This window comes from Manis javanica, chromosome 15 (genome assembly GCF_040802235.1).
Source record: "Manis javanica isolate MJ-LG chromosome 15, MJ_LKY, whole genome shotgun sequence".
NCBI classification, from domain to species: Eukaryota; Metazoa; Chordata; class Mammalia; order Pholidota; family Manidae; genus Manis; species Manis javanica.
Window position 1 is genome coordinate 9,246,199 of NC_133170.1, and position 14,711 is coordinate 9,260,909.

General features: G+C 38.8%; 1 protein-coding gene across 15 annotated transcripts in view; it reads right to left on the reverse strand.

Annotated features, from left to right (window-relative positions):
• PPFIBP1 (PPFIA binding protein 1) overlaps nt 1-14,711 on the reverse strand; it is a 147,747-nt gene that overhangs the window by 5,487 nt on the left and 127,549 nt on the right. For 11 of the 15 annotated variants that reach the window (XM_073223212.1, XM_073223213.1, XM_073223214.1 and 8 more), the window contains 11 exons: nt 13,181-13,296; nt 12,682-12,738; nt 11,389-11,449; nt 8,991-9,162; nt 8,481-8,513; nt 6,205-6,355; nt 5,789-5,917; nt 4,162-4,312; nt 3,376-3,487; nt 3,173-3,261; nt 92-214 (listed from right to left, as the gene is read on the reverse strand). In XM_073223212.1, the coding sequence (XP_073079313.1) occupies nt 92-214; nt 3,173-3,261; nt 3,376-3,487; nt 4,162-4,312; nt 5,789-5,917; nt 6,205-6,355; nt 8,481-8,513; nt 8,991-9,162; nt 11,389-11,449; nt 12,682-12,738; nt 13,181-13,296 (1,194 nt within the window). The remainder of the gene's footprint in view (nt 1-91; nt 215-3,172; nt 3,262-3,375; nt 3,488-4,161; nt 4,313-5,788; nt 5,918-6,204; nt 6,356-8,480; nt 8,514-8,990; nt 9,163-11,388; nt 11,450-12,681; nt 12,739-13,180; nt 13,297-14,711) is intronic. The other 4 variants (XM_073223210.1, XM_073223222.1, XM_073223221.1 and 1 more) reach the window with 1 other exon arrangement.

A 14,711-nucleotide genomic window follows, 5' to 3' on the forward strand; every position in this document is an offset into this window, starting at 1 on the left:
AGCTCCGAGGAGAAACCGTGTTAGTCTGCACACACGGCCAGTCAGGCAAAGGGGAAGTGCAGGCTGTAGGAACCTCAGCCTCAAATGCTACCTCGTCAGATGGTCGCCTCCGTAGGCAGTTTGGTTCAAAGTTATTGATCCTCAGGACCTGGATGGCCCTTTTGATACTGAGATGATGTAGCACACTCATAACCTTCAAAGACAGTAAGTCATCCTGCAAAAAAAAAAAACCCAAAACAAAAGAAAAAGGGGCTCATTGAGCTGGCCTAGAGCAGGAGGACCTTCTCAGGGAGATCTTAGAACGTGCGGGTCAAAGTAGAAGAGTCTTTCTGACATCAGGCTCCGAAGGCTTGTCCATGTTTTCAGGCCTCATGGTTAGTAACAGAACCCTTCCAAAGAGAATTCTCTCCAGGACCCCAATATGTAAGATAACCACAATTAATGCTGTTCCACCTAAAGCAGCCTTCCACCTGTTTCTCCCTCAGACATTCTGAGATAGGGTCGTGGGACCCCATGGCTTTGAAACCCAGTTTGAAAAGCATTTGCTGGGTCACTACAAAGGGTGATCCGCTTTGATCCGCTTTGATGAAGCAGATATCCAAGAGCAAGCAATGTTCATTGATGACCAAGCTTGGTTTTCCGAGCCAAGGCACATGACAGTTTTGGGGCAAACCAGAAGAGAGGGTTCTTATACTCTCTCCCTCCCCAGCCTTACAAAATCTCTAGTAGAGATTATCATGCTTCACCTAGCAGACAATGTGAACAGTTTTGGAAAAATTATGTCAATCAATGCAAGGTTCTGCGGAGAATTAAGGAGAGGAGAGAAATGAAGTTATAAGTAGCAACTTATACTACAGATCAGTTCCTTCAAGGAATAACTCTCACCAGTCTGTCGTTACTGGGAACATTTCAGAAACACACCAAAACAAACTATTTTAGAAGGTGGTCTGGGGGCAGTGTCAAGGTAAGCACTGGTCTACTCCCAAACACATCCAGAAAATAAACTAGGGAAATATCCATTTTAGGCACACCTTGCTTTTAACATTTCTTGTGAGTAGAAAAAAAGATATTTAGGAATATTTAAAAAAATAAAAATAAACAATCAGTTTGAATCCTGAAATTTAAATCCTTTAAATCTATTAACAGAGCAAAAATCATTTCCTGAATTTTTCCTGGACTAATTTCTTAAATTTAGGCAGTGCCTTATGATAAATTAGAAATGGCACTCAACATATTTTAATCTAAGATTGAGACATCCACTCACAACATTTCTATGTGGGCTATTTTCAACTAACTAATGTTTATTAGATTGAAAAATAATCTAAATGCATGTTTACAGGGTAAATTAAATGTTAATTATTTCAGCTTAAGGGGTTTTAAAAGTAGAGACTGTTTTAAATCAATACAGACTTTAAAAGATTTTTTAAATAATTTATTTTTAAGCAATTTTAGATTTACGCAGTTACCAAATATAGTACGGATAATTTCATATGCCCTTCACCCAGTTCCCCCTACTGTTAACATCTCATATAACCATGATATTGTCATCAAAGCTAAAAAATTAATATAGACAATAATAAAATTTAAAGACTTTATTCACACTTCACCAGTTTTTCTATTAGGCTCTTTTTCTGTTCCAATATCCAAAACAGGAAACCACATTAGAACAGACATTCTGCGACTTAGGACTTCGGGGGTTAAGTTTTCTAAGGTAATTTATTCTTTTATAGCCATCAAAGTTATAGGTGTGCTTCTGGTGATTTTAAGCCTGAATTTGCTCCCATACCCATGGGAAAATATTTATACCTAGATAGACAGGCAAATATTTCCTGAATTTTTTCCCAGGCATTGTAGTGAGCTATTAAGAGCACAGATCTGGTAATAGCCTGGGCTCAAAGACTCTATGACTAACTGCCTACTTCCTGCTAACTAGGATAACTCACTTAAGTTACCCAACTTCCTGACTCCTTCCTTTCCTCATCTAAAACCTGGGGCTAAGAGTGCTAATTCAAGGACTGCTGAGATTTGAGTATAAATACATGCAGGTTTACATGATATGCCCATCAAGGCATGGACTTCAGTTCAACGATAGGAAAGGAACCAAATCCTGTGAGCTCAATTCCAAATTTCTTTGATACTGAAAAATTCCTATTTAAGTTAGCTGCTTGAAACTTTCAACCTAAATTTGAAGATACTTGTCATAGCTGGATCCATAGCCTAGCTCACAAAAAGCCATTGAAATAAAAGTACCTAAAGCACTAACAGCACTATGTATGAATAGTGTATATAATTCACATGATATAGGTTACATATATTTCATAAGTATTATATTAATATTAACACATAAGTATATATTAACTACTTTATATTATAATAATAGTATATTAATGCCATGTATATATACATATATGTGTGTGTGTGTGTGTGTGTGTGCGTGTGTATATATAGTATACTACTACTTCTAATCATGCTATAGAATCTAGAACAAGTTCTCCTGGAATCCATCTCTCCCTACGGTGGCAAAGTAGGGAGAAGTCCCTCAACCCGTTGGATGGAAAGCTAGAAATACAAAACAATAATGAAGGAATCACAGTGAAAGTCTACCTTTCCCCACTTTACCCAGTGACTCCTGCCCTAGCAGAACTGGACCAAAGCGAGAAGGGAAGCAGGTTTCAGGTAGTAGTTCTCCAGAGTGGGAGGGAAGGGAAAAGACAAGTCCCTATGGATGTCAGGTCAGGGGGTCACCTCTTCTGAGTGGTCACTGCATATAGGAATACATAACTTAGAAACTGTCAGGGCTTTAAAACTCTACCTTCCCTCTATTTTTAAAGCATCTTTATCAGATATAATTCACATGCCATAAAATTCACCCATTGAAAGTGTACACTTCAATGTCTACAGGGTTAAATATGTACCACAATCAACTTCCTGGACAGCTTAGTTTAAATCAGCGTCATGCATCAGAGTTTTGAATTTCCCAAGGCTGTTGCAATCCCCAAATCCTACAACTTTATCTTTACCAGAAATACTCCTGCCCCTCTCCTCAAGTTAAAGCAACACCTTCAAACTCCAGTGGAATCATTGTGAAACACTGTATTTTTCTTCTTCTATTTCTGTGTTTTTCAGAGAAAAGCAATTTTATTCCCCCAAACCCGAGGAGCAAGTCACTTACAACAGTCATGTAATGGAGCATTCGGCCATCTACCCGCCCTTCGTCAAACTGGGTCTTGTACTGCGGGAGGCCAATGTCATCCAACCATCCTACGGGGCGAAATCAGTGTCACTAATGAGCCATGGAACGCCTGTTCTTGTGGTTGAAAAGAAAAGGCAGCGATATGTATTTATTTGCTTATTTAAGAATTTAAAACCTCTTACTAGTGACCCAGTTGAAGTCCAGCTTTCCGTGATTGGTTTCTTCTTCGGACCCCAGGGCTTGTAATGCCAGCTGGAGTTTCTTTCGATGGAGTGAATGTTTGATTCCAAGTTCCTGAAATAATAAACAGAAAAACTGGCTTTACAGTTGTGTCAACACTGGCAAAGAACACAAAGTCCCAAAATGAGGCTAGAGTTGAAGACCTGACAATTACATTCACTCAGAATCCTATCTCAGGCTAGGAAAATGTGGAAAAAAGGCTCCTAGAAAGCCACGCCCACTGCAGTCGGTTGGATGGTGTGTTAGACATTTCCTAGTGGGCTCCTTCCTTTGCAAGATTGGAACTATACACACATAACAGGAATTATGCTCCTATTTCGTACTAAACGTTGAATAGCTGGGGAGAAATGTTAAATAATTGGACATAAAATGTGTTTTTTTTTCCTTTTACAAAGTTAAGTTGAATTGCATATATTACATTGAGAAGATGGGTCAACAAAGCCCCAAAATGATTCTGAGAAATATGAGCTCAAGATTTATTAGTATGACTATACATTATTTTCCATAAAAATGCCAGTGGCTTAAGTATTCCATAAAGAATCATTAAGATCAGGCCCTTCCTTTAAAGTCCATGAGATAAAATAAGCATGAAGCAGGAAACCCAAACTTTTGAAGAGTACATACTGGCTCCACCCACTCCCCCTTCCGGAGTATAAAACACTCTTACATTCATATTCTCTTTCTCTCACTCAGTCTCTATTGTGTAAACAAAACAGAGAAGTGGTCACCTTCTCCAGATCTTGTTGGGAAGCCTGCAAAAGTGTTTGGCCAGATGCAATCCAGTGCTTGCCAGAATTCAGGTAGGACCCCAAGCCCTGTTCCACAAGCCAGCTGCAAACTTGTTCTTTGGTCCATTTGGCAAATGGCATATCCAAGTCACTGCAGGGAAATGAACGGCTGCATGAAGGACAATTCATCCAATCCTACGGCTTACCATCTAGGTTGAACACCCGTAATTCAATAGATAGGAGAATTCCCTGGTGTTATACACTTGACCGTGAAAAGCTTAACTTTCAGTACATATTTGGAAGAGAAGGTGACACTGGAGTGGAAAGTTGCCTTGTAAGACCAGTTTTCATTTCAAATGAAAACACAAAAGATTCAATGTGATTTAGCAAGAACACATTCTATAGAAGACTGAGTTGAACCAACAAGTCAGGTCATTCTATTAGTTTCGAGCAATGTTGTTTGAAGACCGAATTCCCAAAAGAAAAAACTGGGTCAGATGGAAGGATACGCAAGTCTAACTTGAATTAACTTTAGGAGAATTACGGTTTCCCTCTAGATGATAACCAATGAGAAGAGGGCAATATGCCAGCACTGAATATAGGAAAACATAATCAAAGCAAATGTCTTTTTCTTTTAAACTGACACACAGTGTTCTTGTTTGGGAAAAAAAAAATGTGGATGAAAAGACTTTCTGTTTTTTTTTAATAGCACAAGGAAGTCCTCTACTGTGTACAGAGAGAACACATGGCAATGGAGACTGGTATGTGAAGAAGGCCAAAGAGGTTCCTCCTTGATGAAACTTGTGCCCAGTCTTCTGCCTGGGGGAGAAGGAACCACGGTTAAAAGGTTTCCATGATCACTTTTCAAAGATTCAGTGTCAATGACTCCTGCTACATATTTGCCAACCCCACCCTCTCTATACTCAGTAGGTCAGTGTAGTTCCAAACTGGCCCTAAACTGTGATAAGGGTGTAAAGCTGTTGCAGTCTTAACAGACAGAACATTCCACAGCCCTGATACACTTAAGAATTCTGATAGAACTTATATCTTTCAGGGCTTTCACAGACTCCATTAATCCTTAATGTTTATTGAACAGTTATTGTTTGCCAGATACTTAACACAAATTAACTCACTTAATCATCACAGTCATCTTTTGGGGTAGGTACTGATTAATGCTATGGGAAATAGAGGCACCGAGCATGGAGGTGGTTGCTCGGGGACACCCAGCTTGTGGGAGGTGGTATAGAAACCAACAGAAATCCAAGCAGTCTGCTTCTAGAACTTACTCTTAACCACGGTAGTATCCCATCTCTCCAGAGCTATGCTTCAGAGTACTTTTAATTATTTTCTATGCAAAACTCAAGTCCAAGAACCATTCTTGTACAGATGTTGCTGACACTTAAGCTCCGGTTCCTCACCAGGCTCCCAGAGCCCGCATCTTCTGTATAGTGTGTTACCAACCATTGCCAAATTGCACCACTCTAAAGATGATGCTCCTTCCACTAGGCAGGGCAGGAAGTAACGGATTTGCTTTCTTAATCCAGGGTCAGTCCTAACACTGGAGGTGCTCAGGAGGCCTTGACTCTTGGGTTGAGAGGCAGAAGTCCGTTCGTTTGGCTGGTCTCACCTGTTAGATTGTCCCAAGTCTCGAGACCAACCCAGGCGGGGCCCTGCGGTCGCCCTTGTCCCTCCTCGTTTGAATTCAGGCTCAGACATGTCATCTGGGTTGAATGTAGTTGACTGACTTCTCTTGAGCCTGAACAGAAGACATAACACATGTTGTCCTGTATTAGATCTGAGGAGGTTTTAGACTTTTAATCAGAACATTTTAAAGTAGTGCTCATATATGGTTAGAATAGACATTTGGATTTAAATGTTAACTGAGACCTAATGAGTCAATGAAGCTCAAATCACAATCTTCCTTCCATAAAAGAAACACAGAAGCCTTAGACTTTCGTACCCATTTGCAGCCCATTTCCCATTTATTTCTACATTTGAGCAGCATAAAACAAAGCCCTCTCCGTGTGTCACTCTGTTACTCACTTTCCAAAGAGCTTCATGATACCTCGGGATTTCTTTCTGGAGTCTGGCGATGGAGGAGTGATTTGGAAGGGACCGCTTCCCTGTGAATCTTTTGGCTGGGAAGGTACACCAGCCAGATCTAGGTGCTCGGCTGTCTCCTTTTCGGTTTCAGCTATTCCAAGAAGAGAATACAAAATTGATGAATTTGAAAATATGAAATGAACATGACTAGACGTTAACCTCGTTTTTAGCAACTGTTAAAAATTCTTCTTCTGTTGGTCTATAAATGAGTGATTTACAAACAGCACTGAGCAGGTACTAAAAAAACGGAACATGACTGTATGCCCTGCTCTGTAGTCTACTCTACTGCGTGGAAAGTTAATTCACTTACATGCTCTGAGATTAGTTACAACCTCTGAGATTCAAAGATGTGACAGAATTGCCATATTCTTTCCTTGCGTGATTTGAATTCATCACGAAATTACTCTCAATCTTGCTGTAGCACTTAGTATTGTTGACTCCCTCCTACACCCTTCAAAATCATCATCTCCTTTAGCTTCTTCCCTGACACTCTCCTGGGTCTGTCATCTGATCGTTTCTTCTCTGCAGCAGCATCCGTTTTCACTCTCTCTCCCACTCCAAGATTGTGCTCGAGGTCCCTCTGTGGGACATCTTGACAAGCTCAACCATTCTATGCTAAACACTAAATGATCGATTTATAGGCAGCTGGCATCAAAATCTCTGGACCCGATTTCTGTCCCCAGCCTCAGTACCTGAATGTCTGTGGATATTCCCCATTCCATGTGCCAGGATCATGGACTCAACAAATCCATCCAATTTTCCTGAGAGTCTTCTCTTAAACTGTCTTACTTAATATTTCATTAGTACTAATCAATTGTCCCTCTTACTCTAGTTCTAGTTCTGTCATTTTCTTTTCATTCCTTCCTCTCCTTTGACACTCATATCAAATCAGTTACCAAGTAGTAGCAACTCTTTATTCAAGATATACATTCCTATTAACAACCTGTTGTGTCCTAGGCACTCAGAGAAGAACTGGACATGCAAAATTTTTCTTTTGAAATAAGACAAGTGCCTGTTGATTTTGCCTTGACATGGCATCCAAATTTGCTTCTCTTAGATCTCCCAGAATGAACTACTTTAGCTCTTTTAGTTGACCCTTAATAGACAATCCACACTAGCCAACATGAGAGGCACTGCTTCCTCAGTGAGAGCACACTTTCAGAGAGGAAAGTAGAAGTTGTACAAAAATCACAGAAACTGTGTTTCAGCAAGATATGAAAGTTGCAGAGGCTGACTTTTCTATGAAGCAGAGCTGTGATTATAGGTTATAGTAAGCAGCATTCGCCTCATAGCATTACACTTCTCTGAGAAAGATGCAAATACGTCTGAAAATAGTTATCTGAACAGGTCAGTTTATTTTCTTCATCTGGTGTTCTAGACAATTAAGATTTCAAAGAGAGAGAAGTCCACCTTTGTTGATTCACAAGAATAGAGATGTGACTATCTATCCCAGGTTAACAGAACCTATTGGGAAACCCCAAAGGAACCTTTCCATTCAAACCCTATAACCATGATGGGTATGGGTGTCCCTGAAAATGTTGTCTAGATGACCCTTGTTTTAAAAGCATCCAATTTTTAGTTTTTATTTTGAGGACTTTTTTCCTTACTGTACCCTGAGAGGTCTCAGAGAGGAAAACTGAGCCTCCTCTCTCCTAAGTTCACTCTGGGGGCGACTCCTCAGATAACACAGAGTTGCCTCTGTCACCATTAAATGTTGCCTTCATCTTCAAAGCAATAAAATGTCAGAAGAATATTCCCGTAGGAGATGTCTAAAAAGGTCATTTTCAGAGTCTTCCACAGGCCTCCCTCCCTATTTGGCTAAAAACATTTGTTTCTGGAGGCTGTGGAAAATGTAAACATGGAGAAGGAACTGCAAGGACCTAGGAGTTAGTGAGCTTCAGGGATGAAGGAGCTGGAATTTATGAAGCCAGGACATTTGTGCCCTGCAGTCTGAGTGACGCTGTGCACATCTGGGTCCTTCCAGAGACACTTGCAAGGTGCATTAGCATTGATTGGTTAAGACAGCATTTCAGCTTGGAAGCAAAGAACCTACAGAAAGTCCCCTTTAGCAGAAGGTGGAAGGAACACTGTGGAGTAGAGAACTACATTTTCTGATTGCTGCCAGCTTGCTTTCGAGAGATCACAGACGCCAAGAGCAAGCATTAGCTCGGCTTGGAGCACAGAACTGGCGAAGGCCGGCATGCAGGGTACGATACCTAAGGTGGGTGCACTGGCACTTCGTTTACGATCTTCAGATATCCCAACAACGCACACAATCACATGCAGCCAATGGAGAGAACACAGGGCGACAAAATGAAACACAAATCAAACTCCTACTCACAAAATACACACAGTGGGAGGGAAGGCAAGCACCGCACTGTGCTTCCAACTTAACACACAGACTCCAGTAGCACTATGGATATGGGGCGAATTGATCCACTTCGAAAACAGATGGGAAGCTGTTTACAAGGAAGTCAGAGAGAATCATGGATTTTGGCCTTTCCTCTCATTTTAGACCCCAGGACAGAGAGCAGAAAGTCCACCCAGAGCTTTTTTCACCACTGAATTAAACCCACAAAAGCATTTTTGCTAACTTTCCCCCCAATTCATTCACCTTCTTTCTGAGAAAGAGAACTGTATCAATAGATGAATAAGGGGTGGGGGAAGAGCTTGATCTTTTCCTCATTCTGAAAGAATTAGGACAAAAGCATTCTGGCTGTACGTACCCAAGTTTGGGGCACTTGCTGTCCTCTTGTTACTTTTTATTTTAAAAAAGCCACGGCCGAAGGAAGATCTGGCTTTTCGAGTGCCAAAGGGGCTGTCATCCACGGAGGCGTCGCGTCCGGAAGCTTTAGGAGGGAGGCTCGCTAGTGGGCTGCTTTCCGCGAGAGCATTATCCTGAGACAGAGGTGATGGTGCATGTGGCGCAGCACAGATGTGCACCATCGTCATACATGCCAGGCATAATACATGTTACACACATGATTTCACTTAAAAGAATAACTGAACTAACACACTGATCACGAATATCAAATGCTATAGAAAAAGTTTAAGAAGTCAATTCTGAAAGTTACTTATAGCAGCAACCACAAAAATATACTCATTGCTAATATATAATCCATGTGTTTGGAACTGAAATAGAAGATAAAAAAATTACAAAAGATACAGAAATTCTCAAATTTATTTTGATTTTACTTGTCTCATTCTCCCAAAGACATGGCGATAAAATATGACACAACTAGAATAGGTGTAGATTTCTTACTTTTCTAACTATTATGACAGACTTGGCTATAATACAGTTCAGTCTTTATAGTATTACTACATCAGCAGAAGCCTAACATAATATAATCATACAAAGTAGGCATCAGTCTCAAGCTTCCATGCCAGCAGTATATGGAAAGTCTACTCTAGTTATTTTAAATATTCTTCTCAAATAATTAACAATAAAATGAAAAATCAGCAACTGTACAAATTATTTTTTTAATGGGATTCTGGAATATTCATATCTTGTCTGCAAGTTACCTAACGTGGATCACCAGTTTTCAAAGATTACAATACATACGGATACACTTAACATCGAAACTAAACTTGCTACAATGAAATTTTTTGGGGGGCTGATTCACAAGCCACTTCAGCTATCTACAGTATTTCAAGGTCTTTATGAAGAACTTCAATCATGATGAAGTTATGCTTTTAAATACTGCTTATTTTTTAACTTTCTGGTTATTTGAATTTGCAATTAGAGGAACACGGTTTGTTAGTGTCCCAAAGATGCTTCTGTGCTCATGTGCCCCTTTCCCTGCCTTCTCTTACTCTCTGCTTCTTTCTTTGCAGAGGTGGAAAGAGGGGAGATGAGTGTAGGCTTTTAAGGAGATTATTTTACTCTACATGTCTACTCCTTATAGTAACCAGAAGTTTACAGATGCCACAATTTGGTAGTACTATTATCTATGTCTCAACACTGATGTCAAAATCATTTAATCATGTAATGAATTGGCAAGACAAAAATGAACGGAGGACGACTTTAATTCAGCTGTGCTCACTGTATGAGCTTCATCAGCCATGCCTTACGTCATAACTCAAGGCGCTAAGAGCCAACAGTCAAGACTGTATCTGTCTACCAGACTGTAACCTTTAGAAGGTTAAGAATTGAAAAATCAAAGGGAAGAACCAGAAACACTGCTGCTGATGTCTTTAAAATTACCAAACTATTTGCTGGAGACAGACTGTGGTGTAAAATAAATTGCTGGTGATCTAAGAAGGACATTTTGTGAGGTCTAAGGAAGCCCAGCTATGGTCATTAACATCAACAGTATGATTGAGAGTTGGAGGTTTTTCTGTTTTTTTCAATAACTTACTGAGGTGAAATTCATATAACACACAAGTAACTATTCGAAAGTGAACAATTCAGTGGCATTTAATACATTCATAATGTCGTGCAACCACCATCTCTATATGGCTCCAAAACATTCTATCGCCACAAAATAAAACCTCATAAACATTAAGCAATTTCTCCCCATTCCTCTTTCCTCCACTTCTGGCAACCGCCAAGCTATGTTGTCTCTCCATGGATTTATCTATTCTGGATATTTCACATAAATGGAATCATGTCATCTTTGGTGTCTACCTTCCTTTGTGTAGCATGTTTTGGAGGTTCTGAGAGTTTCTGTTTACTGGAGACATTTAAGCAATCTTACGTACTAAAAGTCCCATACTTGTATCAGAAGTCTCAAACATTTCACACTGTAATCTGAACAAAAAAATTACCTCTGAAGCCTTCTGAATGGACTCCTTTTCCTGTCAAAGGAATCCTTTACACATTCAGAATTTGCAACATACAATTCCATAAATTAAATTTACATCTACTTCTAAACTACAAAACTATAGTTCCATTTATATCTGACACTGTTTTATTAAATTCTTCATTTCTGTGTATTTTTTATACTACTTTCAACTCTTCATAGTTGTATTTCTTAATGTTTACATTAACTTTGGTATTCTAATAATTTTTCATTAGAGAAAGTATAAACTCTTCTTAAGAGTTTTATTTGGAAAATGGGAAAAAAATGGAGCTGCCTAAATATTTTCTTCTCCGGGTAACAGACAGAAAAAAACAGAACCAACCCCATCTGATGACTCTTTCTTCAGACTGCCCAGGCTGCTGGACTTCTGCAGACTTGAAGTTCTAAAAATAACAACAGTAATAATTAGGATTAATACTAAGAGGCTCTGGTGCCACTGTTTCTAAGTAGAATTTCTTGGAAAGAAACTAAAATTGTGTGTGTGCTGAATCCTCTTAGTAAAAGAAAATCTGGCTTCAGGCAGCTAGTTATGTGCTTAACTGAATTATAACATTTAGTTCTTTTAATAGCAGGGGTGGTTAACTCTCCTGCCAATAACTAAATGTCCTGCACATGTTAGAATAGCTGGAAAAACACTTAGGACTCTCCCTGTGATGTCAATACCTGAAAATAAAACAGTGTTTTCCATGGACTAGTGGTGCATCCTTTGCATGTATACATTTACACCAGGAACTTTTTAAACACTCATGTACCATTTATATAGAATCCTTCTAATTAAAATAAAGGATGAAAGTTTTGCTTTTCAATTGACAAAGAAGTCAATTTTCTGAGTCTGGTAAAGCACTTTATTTAACAGTTCTGATCAAAGCTTAACAGAAGAATCCCTATTAAAACTCATAATAATCCATTTGTTATCCCTATAAAGACAAAGTGACATTCAGAGATTTTCTTTTTTACATAACTAGCATTCTGTTTTGTAGAGTTGGTCTTACTCAAAACTTGAAGGCAGGAATATGTAACCAGTTTAAGAAGAGGGAGAGAAAAAAGTAACATGTTTGTTCTAAGAAACAGAATAATGTAAATACACAATCAAGCTTTTAAAGGCATTTCTCATGTATTCATGTGTAAGTTGCTAGAATTGTCCACTACCAAATATAGTAAGAGATAATGGTGAGGAGAGAAAAGATCTCATCTTTGAGAATTGCACTGAAAATAGATTTTCCAAATTTAATCCAGACTTTAACTTGGATAAACATAGAAATTAGGTCAGTTTATTAAATTGAAAGTGCAAAAAAATCACTGCATCCTTTCCAGCCATCACATCATTCTGTCTCTTTCGTGCTAGGTTTAAAATATAAAATTAAAAGCACTGGACTTCAAATGAAAACTGAAAAAGATTCAAGATCTGCAGAGACTTGACATTAAATGAAAGGAGCAAGAATTTCTTTGTTACCTTACAACCCTCCCCTTTACCTCCATCCAATTATTACAGCTGCACTAATTTATTCAGGCCTCAGAGTCATTCACTTTTAATACTGGTTATTGTTAGGGTAACAGAAATGTCCTGTCTCCCAAGTATCAATCACATATTTCACATCAGAAAAAAATAACTTACGAATGACCGTCACACAGTTGAGTTTCAACAGCAGCACTGAGGATTATTTTTTCATCACTAAAATGTAAAAAAAGGTATTTATGAGCTTCATGAATAAAAGACCATATATGTTCTAAGTGAATGTGCTTACGGAGAAACTACTGCACCCCTTCCTTGGGTCCTTCATGGCATCTTCCCAACAGCCTCAAGTCCATGACTGTTGCTATTCTGCTTGCAACCATTTGAGAGCCACTGGGACCCAGGATATAAAATCCCAGTTCCCCCAAACCCTCTCTAAACCTGACCACCACATGTCCTCAGCCTCATCTCCTAGTACTTCTTGTTTCACACCATTTTTTAAAATAATACAGAACTGATCAAGGGTCTCTTGGCATATGCCTTTCTGTTTCTTCCTTCTCTGGGTAAAAACTGTGCCTGTAAATAAATGAAATGTAGTCTTGTTATGGTTGATCTACTTTTTTGAACATGATATTGCAACATTAGCTCATAAATGACATACTTCTCTTCAAACGAAGTCTCTAGGGTAGGAGGCGATGCTGCTTTTTTGGAACTGTCCAAGCCTTTAGGTGCTGGCAATGACGAAGGGATCGAAACTTGCAGGATGCTGGTGTGGAACTGTGACGTGATTAAAGAAGGTCAAAAGCCAGCCCAACAGAAAACAAAACACAAGCCAAAGAGAGACTGAAACTAAGTAAGACAGTTAAACAGTCTATGGATAAAATGCCATACACCTCTGATCAGAACTCTATTCTAATAAATGGTTTCAAGATATAAACCTCTAGAAGTGTTGATCAGAGAAAACATTCTGGAGGCAGGTGATTTCTGACCTTGGTTTGAATAGGACACCAAATATCGTGAATAGGGCATAATAAAAACCATTCCGCAAGTTAATAGCTAACCCTAGCGCTTTCAGCCTTGGTCGAAATCTTGGCTCTGACCAACTTACCTACCTGGGTGGCAGCCCAGGGCAATTACTGAAGATGTGGGTAACGTGCTTTGTAAACAAAGCATTATTTTCACTTTAATTTCTACAACTAGTCTAATATAGAACATGGGTCAAACCAGTCAATTATTATTCTATATGTGAGCAAGTTGACTAACTTTAATTAACAGAATTGATGAAAAGTATAATGAAAACAAATTATAATGTACTTTGGCTACCACTTAAAATACTTTGCTTAATATCAATGGTATTATAGCAAAAAAAATGAGTAATAAATACATTTTCCCAAACAAACGCCTTGTATATCCTAAAGAGGGACTCTGTGAAAGAATTTTTATACTGTGGTTTTCCACAGTTTCTGACAATGGTAGTGCAGTGAGATTGTGAGCGACATCATGAACTAATATAAAAAACACTGAACACACTGAAAAAACAAAAAAACCTTGCTTTAAGCAATCAGCAAATGACTTGTGTGACTTCTCTCAGTGCCTGTTCCCTTCTGCCCATAAAAGCCCTTCATTTTATACAGCTCCTTGGAATTACATTCTACCTGCTAGAATGGATATTGCTCAGTTCACGTATCACCAAATAAAGCCAGTAAGATCTTTAAAATTTACTCAGTTGAATTTGTTCTTCAATAAGTCCTATTAATGTAATATATAAGATTATTTCACTGTCTTTTTGTTGTTGTTGTTTGAATCCTTTTGACTAATTCCAGGCAATTTATTTAGCTATCATCTGCTTTTTCCTAAGGTTCATAATATCTCTGTAGGTTCCTAATCATGGAGGAAAAAATAGCTCCATAGCTGACTGATCCATTTTCTTGAGTTCATGTCAAATGTTAAGACTTCAACTCCCAACCTCTAATCTCCATCCCAGCTTTTCTCTAAAAATGAGGCTGAACACCCTCAATCCTCATCATATCATTCTTGCTCCAAACTAAAGATCTGTCACTAAACTACAATTCACATAGTAAAGACTTTTTTTTTTTAAGGGCTTGAGATTGTCTGGGTGTATCCTACATGTAACAGCAGCCTCTCTCTATAAACATACCATGCACATTGGCTGTCAATGTTATTTTCCCCTC